Source organism: Brassica napus, unplaced genomic scaffold (genome assembly GCF_020379485.1).
Source record: "Brassica napus cultivar Da-Ae unplaced genomic scaffold, Da-Ae ScsIHWf_2420;HRSCAF=3128, whole genome shotgun sequence".
In the NCBI taxonomy this organism is placed as follows: Eukaryota; Viridiplantae; Streptophyta; class Magnoliopsida; order Brassicales; family Brassicaceae; genus Brassica; species Brassica napus.
In genome coordinates this window covers 911-9,585 of record NW_026015760.1, presented here as the reverse complement: position 1 = coordinate 9,585, position 8,675 = coordinate 911, and the positions used below count along the sequence as shown (strand labels likewise).

General features: G+C 35.9%; 1 protein-coding gene and 1 pseudogene across 1 annotated transcript; both read right to left on the bottom strand.

Moving 5' to 3' along the window:
• Positions 1 to 335: 335 nt before the first annotated feature.
• LOC125601010 lies at positions 336 to 972 on the bottom strand. Its single transcript, XM_048773446.1, has 2 exons — positions 889 to 972; positions 336 to 797 (listed from the first exon to the last, which is right to left on the bottom strand). The coding sequence occupies exons 1-2, from the start codon at positions 925 to 927 to the stop codon at positions 507 to 509; spliced, it is 330 nt and encodes a 109-aa protein (XP_048629403.1). The 5' UTR covers positions 928 to 972; the 3' UTR covers positions 336 to 506.
• Positions 973 to 1,706: 734 nt separating this feature from the next.
• On the bottom strand, positions 1,707 to 2,125 carry LOC125601007 (annotated as a pseudogene).
• Between the last annotated feature and the right edge of the window lie 6,550 nt (positions 2,126 to 8,675).

Below are 8,675 nucleotides of genomic sequence, written 5' to 3'. Positions count from 1 at the left end.
TTTAGATTTGTAATTTGTGAATTATATTAAGGCATAATAGACATTATACTATTTTGAATGAACCATCTCCCAAATGATCCAAATTGGTTCAGCTGGATGAACTTTAAAATTAAGCCTAAATTTCCAAAAGTCATCCGGATGATCCATCTGAATGAATTGCACTTTTAGTGTCTAAAACAAACAAAACTTTCATTTTCGTCCAAATGGCTCATCCAGATGGAGAAACACAAACGGGCCCCAATGCTTATGCAGCCATAGCTACCATGATAGTTTTCTAGTACACATTGATTTACATGATGGGAATATAAACTTATAAATTGCAATTACATATATAATTCAACCAAAGCATACTTTTATTTATGAAAATATCAAAGGCAAGTTCCAAATCATTCCAAACATAAGTAGAACAGTTTAAAAAAAAAAACTCTAAACGATAATGAAGTAGCAGAAAGAGAACACAGTAGTTATAAGCTATATCGGCAAGTTTAAAAGGAAACTGGAACTTGTTAGCACGTTTCAGAACTACCATGAAAATAACGCAAACAGCTAATCCAAAGAGAGTAGTAGGGTCGTTGAGCAACATCTCTTCCTCTCCTGTCCACCCTCTGTGAAAGTCTCGTCCTGAACAAACCCCCAAAGTAGGAAGATACATTTTCCATCATTTGAACAGCTTTCAGCTTCATGTCTCGCAGAATCTCCATGAGCTGGATTGGCTTCTCTTCACTGTCTTCTTCATTCAGTCTCGCTAGAAAGTTCAGATTTGTCGTCATTGTCAGCTTCATCCTTAGTTGAAGCAGCTGCAAACGGGAAAACAAAAACAAAAAAAACTTTCTGTCAAGATTGATTTGTCATATAAAAGACATTAAAACACCAAAAGGAAGTTCTTACTGTTGGTCTCAAGAAATTCATGAGATCCTTGTTTTCCATGACAGCATCCCACACCTTTGGGTCAGACGCAATGGAAAAGTAAAAGTAACAACAGAGTACAATGAGAAACGATCAGACTCTCAAGACTAGCACCAGTGAAGCTTTAACGGAAACAATTCGAACTGAGAAGAAAGGCGAGGAGAAGAGATGGATTATACCTGCGCGGCGGTGTTTTCACTGAGAAAAGCAAAAGCCTTAAGAGCAACCTGTGGAACAGCTGATTCAACAGCTCTGTTCTCAGAAGGTTGAAAACTTGAAAACATTCTTGAAACAGAACCAACTTCATTTGACCCTTCCATACACGCCTAACACAACGGAGGTCGGATCCATAAGAAAAAGAGTCAACCATTAGCACAAGCTTCGAGTTATGTAACTAGTTAAATACATGGGTATAAGAACATAAATCAAACTAAATGTTTCAAAGAGACATACTTTAAGTTTCAAATAATACACTCCATCACTAAATTAAACAAGAACCAAACATAAGAACAGGTCTCGATGTATGTAACTAGTTATAAAAATGGATGTAAGAACATAAATCAAACTAACACGTTTCAAAGTGACAAACTTTTAAAATTTTATGATTTAAGAGTTGGATAATCCATTAAACCAAAAACAAGAACCAAACAGAACATAAAACTAAACCGAGAAAATCAATCAAGATTGCTCGAATTAAGTCAATTAAATCAATCAAAATTGCTGGAATTAAGTCAATTGTTAAAGTAGAAAGCTCGCAATTCGAGTTTGAGAGTCAAAATTAGAAGTAATGGAATTAGATCTTACATGTTGAGGGCATTTGAGATCATCGGTGGCTTCTTTAGCCCCTGAAGAGACGGAGGCTTGTCGAAAACAACCCTAGGGATCGTCTTCGTCTCCACTTCCGCGATTCCCACTCGTCTTCCCAGACCGGTTTACGCATGACCACCGCGTCTTCTTCCACGGAAGGATGAACCGCCGATGAAATCGAAGCCGAAACCGGCTTAGACGCGGAGGTGTTTCTCACGATAAACTGATCATTCGCCGCCGCGGGGACTCCGAATCCTCCCCTGAATCCACCTTTGGCGACTCCGATTCCAGCCACCTTCGCCGCCGTCGCCATGACTCTTCCTCCGCCCATTCGATAGAAGACGAAAGATTCTCTCTCGATCGGTCGATGAGATTTTTATGGGAAACTTTGTGACGAAGGAAATGATTTTTAAAGACAGAGAAATGCCTTATCCGTTTGAAGTTGACGGCCGACTTTTTATTAATTATTAGTTTAACCTAATTGCACTCATTATCTTAATTAAGATTTTCCTACTAAGAAGGTTTTTTTTATCGGTTAGTTTGACCAGATTCGGTTAAGAAAAAAAAAAAGGTTAAAATAAAACCGGGAGAACTTTGATATTATAACTTTTTATTGTTGGTATAAAATCAATTTTCAAACTCTTGAAATATTTTTACATACATATTACTTGGGCAAATCTCCAAAATAGCACATTTCTAAGTTTATCATAAAAATAACACTCCAAAACTAAAATGACCAAACTAGCACCTTTCTAAGTTTATCCTTTAAAAATTTTAATTTTTTATTTTTCAAAATTTGAAATCTTATCTCCAAAACCTCATTTCTCAACTCTAAAAAACCTAAACCCTAAACTCTAAACCTAAACCATAAACTCTAAACCCTAAACCCTAAACCCTAAACTCTAAAACCTAAACTCTAAACCCTAAACCCTAAACTTTAAACCCTAAATCCTAAACCCCACCTTTTAACTCTAAACCCTAAGTTTGTAACTTTGATAAAACATAAGTGCTATTTTTGTGACTTTTGATCTTGAGTGCTAGTTTGGGAACAAAAATTTGATTTAGTGCTATTTTGTCTTTTTCTCTATTTACTTATCCTATATTGGAAATGTTACTTTGTCGTCAAGACAAAATTTGTGTTATCAATTTTCTTAAGCTATTCAAATATTTACACACTGATTTGCTTTCCTATATTAGAATATTTACTTGTACTCCACGTTATATGCAATAGAGCGATGGATAACATCCATGCCCGGGAAAAAAAAACTGAAGACAAAATTAATTTTCTGTTTCACAATTTAATGCCTTCTTTTCACGTAGTGATATATGTAAATATAAGTAAGATATGGGTACTTTATTTATAATATTTATGAACCGATTTGTGAATGTCATAACCAAATAGGCATATTTTCTTTCTGCTTAGACATTTTTTTTTCTTTGTATGCTTAGGATTTCATTTTCCTGATCACTTTAAGATTTGTATATTTTCCATTTATCTATGACGGTCTATTGTAATTCCCTATATATATAAAGGACTCCATAATGATGAGAGATAGACAAAACTTTCTCCCAATAATTTATAACACGTTATCAGCACGAAGCTCCCTAATCCCTGAGTTCTAAAATCGACCAGAAACCCTATTTCCTTTTCTTTCTCGTTTTGATACTTTGATCATCATAAACTCTAAATTTTCTTTCTCTCTCGGCGGTTACCCTCTCATCCGATAAAGCCATCTGATACGACCAGTCAATCCGACGACCTGATAGAAGCTCAGTCGATCCGACGATCCGATAAGTACCCGACTAGACGATATGTTCGCATCCTGACGTACCGACGACCAGGCGATCCCGATAGCGCATCCGATAGATGATCCGACTGACGATCCCGATGCTCTTCGCGACCCGACAATCCGATCCGGCACGTACCAGCTCGCGAAGTTCTTCTCGATTCTCGGTGGTCCGTTCAACCCGTTTGGAGGTTAAGGTAAACATCTAAACCCTAAAACCTTAAAACTCCAAATCGGATTCTAATAATCCGATAAACCTTAAATCATGTTCCTACATGATTAAAACCCCAAATCGGATTTTACAAGTTAAAATCCGATAAACCCTAACCATATATCTATAAACCCTAAATAATATAAGTATCAGAATTAATATATACTATAATTATCAAATCACATATTAAAACTCTAATCGAATATTTTTGAAATCAAACTGTTTTGGTTTTGATCATTGAGGTTTTAAATCTGATTGAATCTGATGCTGTTGCTAGATTTGTTTGACCGTTAAGTTGCTAGATTTATTATTCTTATCCTGCTAGTTTAATAATTCTGATATGTTAAGTCTGATTAAATCCGACCTGCTTGTTTTTATTAATGCTTTAATCACAGTTAGGATTGATAGATTTATTTTCTCATCCTGCTTGTTAATTGTTCATCTGATTTAAAATTGTTTTAAACCGACCAGCCTATTAAAACATTGATTGAATCCGATAGGTTGATAGATTGATTGAGGTTTACTTGTTTAAAATCCGAATGATCTGATTGCATGATTCTTGAGGTTTATATCATCTGCTAGGATTGATAGTTTTGTAATCTGATCTGTTTTAAATAGAAACCCTAAATAATCCGTATGATAGGTTATATTGATCTGATTTGGATATCTTTGAGAATAGAGAATCTGTATGCTAGGTTGATAGATTCATGATAAAATCTAATGTCTTGAGGTTTAAGATTGTATGCTAGGTTCGATTTTATTGATTGATCTGATTAGAAATCATGAAACCCTAATTCTAGTCCTAACCTTAATCCGCATATCTGAAACTTGAAACCCTAAATTCATTATGCTTATGAGTTCTATTAAATTGATTGATCTGATTATATGTTTTTGAGGTTTGATAAATTCGGATACTAGATAGATTATTTACACACGGTTTATGCTAAATATCAATCAGCCTTGAAACTGATTCATTGAAATTCATGCTTGAAATCTAAATTCTAGTATTGCTAAAATCAGCTTTGAAACTGATTGAGTGATTAATGAATCTTTTTACTAGTCTTGCTAAAATCCATTGATTGTTAAACCCTAATTGCATGATTAATTGAATCCGTTTTTGCTAGTCTGATAAAGCATAATATTATGAGCACATAGAAATAGTATTGCTGGACTTGCTAGAAATTGACTGATTGATTAAATGCCTAAATATTGAGTGATATATGATTTGAGATGTCGAAAATCAACCTGGATTTTGCTGCCCTAAATCTCTCTGGAGATAATTATTTACGGTGGGCATTGGATACAAAGATTATCCTAAAGTCAAAAAGACTTGGTCAATGTATCATAGAAGACAATAAATGAGAAGATTGATACATGGCAATATTAATTTTCGTCATCATCTTATTGAGAGTCTCAAAGATCAGTATTTGACAATTGAGAATCCTCTAGACCTTTGGACAGAATTCAAATCGAGATATGATCACCAAGAAAGGTGTTATTACCAAAGGCTATGGAAGAATCTCAGAATCCAGGACTACAAGTCTGTGGATGAGTCTATTGCTAGCTAATAAGAAACAATGAATTGAGACCTCCTGGACAATCCATTACCTGAAGCCAATAAGGCCGCAAAGGAAAAGAAAGAATCCAAAGAATCTAACCACGTCCAGGATGATAGATCACACGGCCATGGCCGTGGAGGGTAGAAAGGACGTGGCCATGGCCACTATTATACATTTGGCCGTGGGAACCACTATGGCAAAGGCCCTGGGTATCAACCTAATTTTAGCCATGGTCGAGGCAGAGACCGTAGTATACCCTTTAAAACCACAAAGCTCAACCAAATCAGTATGTCATAGATGTGGAATGGGGAACCACTGGGCTAAGATATGTAGGACTCCCAAACATCTTTGTGACCTCTATCAAGAGAGTCTGAAAGGGAAGAATCTTGAAGCCCACTTGGTATATAAAGATGGTAAAGATGATTTTTGATCATGAAAGAGATGATCCTACGGAATATGAAACTTCTGATTGCCTAAAAGAATAATGTTGATTTCGACTTCTGTGTTTGTTTGGCTTTTATACTGCTTTGTTTTATCACTTTGAATTTATTTTATTGCTTTGTTTGCTCTGAACTTAATAAAAGGAATGAATGATTTTCAAATATATAAGTTTATAAGAAATATAGTTGCGGGTATAGTCATTCTCATGATAGGCTACGACCAGACTAAAGAGATCTAATGATTTATTCACTCATAGAAGCTCATTGAGTTTAAAAGATATAAGAGTGGTTTCCATATTGAAACAATGGGAAAAGGAAATAAAAAGTTCCTTTTAGATATATAAAATTTGTCCAAGCCATAGAAAATGGCCGAGACTATACCTGCATTCTCTACTGGTTTTACTATGTCAAGATCAGGATGATAGAGGCTAAATGCCTGCGAAAAATATTCACTTTATGGCATAACCAGATTGGCCATCCTGGTTCAAACATAATGCAAAATTGATATACAAATGGGCACACATTGAAAGAAGAAAGAAAGAGTTATCCCAAAGAATCTCACGTGTGTGCATGTACACAAGGGAAACTCATTGATAGGCCATCACCAGTCAAAGAGACTAAGTAAATAATAACTGGTAAATACATGTCTCAAGCATTTAAATGATTATGGTATGTCCATGAGGGTAAGTGTGGACAATTCCGTGATACATGTCCATACCAAGAACGACTTGGCCGAAATCTTTTATAAATGCATACAACAGATTGCTAGACCATATTTATGAGGTCCAAAACCCCCAGTCACAGCTTGGGCCACACGAAATTTACATGCATCTAAGTTATATGCATCATGCCATTTAGTGAGCATAAATATTCCCCATCGATTAAATAACGGGTCAAGAGCCAGGCATATCCCATCGTAAGACATTTGTATGTGCCGTCTATATACAAATTACTCCACCACAGAGAACTAAGATGGAGCCTCAAAGGAGAATGAGAATATATGTTGGATATGATTCTCCCACGATTATTAAGTACCTTGAGCCAATATGGGTGATCAGGTTGAGGCCAGGTATACGGATTAGGGGTAGAGAGAAAGTAATAAGCTGGTAAAAGAGTAAAAGAGATTACATGGAATCAACATCATTGTCTTGGCAAGATCCTCGGACTAAAGAATGTGAATTAGACGTCCAAAAGATAATACATTTACAAAAGATAGCTAATCAATTGCCAGATTCTTTTGCTGACCCGAAAGAGAGTGACTAAGTCTATATACCAGCTTATAATGCACCAATTCGAAATGAAGTCCAAGAAGGACATAATCAAGTTGCTACAGAGTCTAGACAATGTTTGAAACGTGTAGAACGATAGGTTCCAAAGATAAGAATCCTCGGAAACAAAAAAAATGTGCAGAGAATGATAAACAAATCTGAGGTCGAGGAAACCATCCTAGACATGAAAACAAAGCGGCCGGCTCAAGGTACCAAACACTGAGGTTGGGACGCCAAGCTTCAGGGTACTAATGGTCATGATAATAATGAGTTTGTAATCGATTATATCATGTCTGGAACATAATGGAGCACATAAGAATGTCGACACATAGATGATATATTTATACACAAGGTAACACTTGAACTAATGGATATAAACGAGGATCACGAACCCACGTCAATATAAGAGTGTGCACTCGTAAGATCAGATTGGATTAAATGGAAACGTGGAGTTAGACTATTTAAAGAAGAGAGGCGTATTTGGTCATAATATAGACACCATATGATATAAACCAGTGGATATAAATGGGTCTTTGTGAGTAAGAGAAATGATAAATGAATATGAGAAATCGTGAGATATAAAGCATTGCTTATTGCACAAGGATTCTCACATATAGACCAGGAATATGTTATGAGGAAATATACTCCCCTGTGGTGGATACAAATACTTTAGATTCCTAATAAGTCTGGCTATATATATAAGAAAGGAAATTAGATGGTCCACTGGATAAAAAGATAGAAGTACCAGAGGTTATTGAGCTCAAAGATAAAACAAGTTCTCGAAAACAACATTGCATAAAAAAATTCGAAAATATCAGTGTATGTTGATAATCTGAACCTCTGGATACATGTCCCAAACAGCTGAATATCTTAAGAAAGATTTGAGATGAAAAACTAGGCAAAACGAAATTGTGTTTGGGTTTACAGTTTGAGTACATTAATAATGAAATCCTTGTGCATTAAATGGCATATACAGAAAAGGTACTCAAGAGATTTGATAAAGAACAAATTCGTGTGCATGGTCCAATGAGAGAGGATGAAGAAGTTCTTGGTCCCGAAATGCCATATCTTAGTGCCATAGGAGTTTTGATGTATCTGGCAAGCTACACTAGGCCAGATACATGTTTTTCATGTATTTACTATCTAAACTTAGCTCATATCTGACCTAAAGGCACTGAGAAGGGATTAGACATATATTTTGATTTATTTTATACTAATCAGCCCAAAGAAGGGTTAATTGGTTTTGCTGATACATGTTATCTATCAGATCTCAGACAGGTTTTGAAACAAACCATCGCAGCAACATTAGCCAAGAAATTCGTGAGTATATTTGGCCGCAGGGTTAGAGGTCCATAAACTCAATATGTTAGATCAGATGTGTGGCCGATGGTAAAGAAAAACCAACTATCATGGGGCAAGCCGTAGGTGCGTGTGTAGTCAAGGTCCATCGATCAGAGTATAGGATGATCGACGGCTAAGTAACATATCTACCCAATTTTTCTTCACCAACGAGTTCTAAAAGACGAGAGGGGTCCAAGTACTTCATGTTCATTCAAGTGACAGTTCAGAAGATCTATTCATCAAGTTACTTCCAACATCAACCTTTCAGTGAGGTTCAAATCAGGGGAGTAATACGTGTTGTGCTCTTTTTCCTTATCCAAGGTTTTGTCCCACTGGATTTTCCTGGAAAGGTTTTA

Bases quoted from the DNA above. Each gene is read 5' to 3' on its own strand.
- LOC125601010 (XM_048773446.1), bottom strand. From the start codon at position 927: ATGGAAAACAAGGATCTCATGAATTTCTTGAGACCAACA. The intron at 798-888 runs GTAAGAACTTCC...TCCCGTTTGCAG, and splicing joins TGAATTTCTTGAGACCAACA to CTGCTTCAACTAAGGATGAA.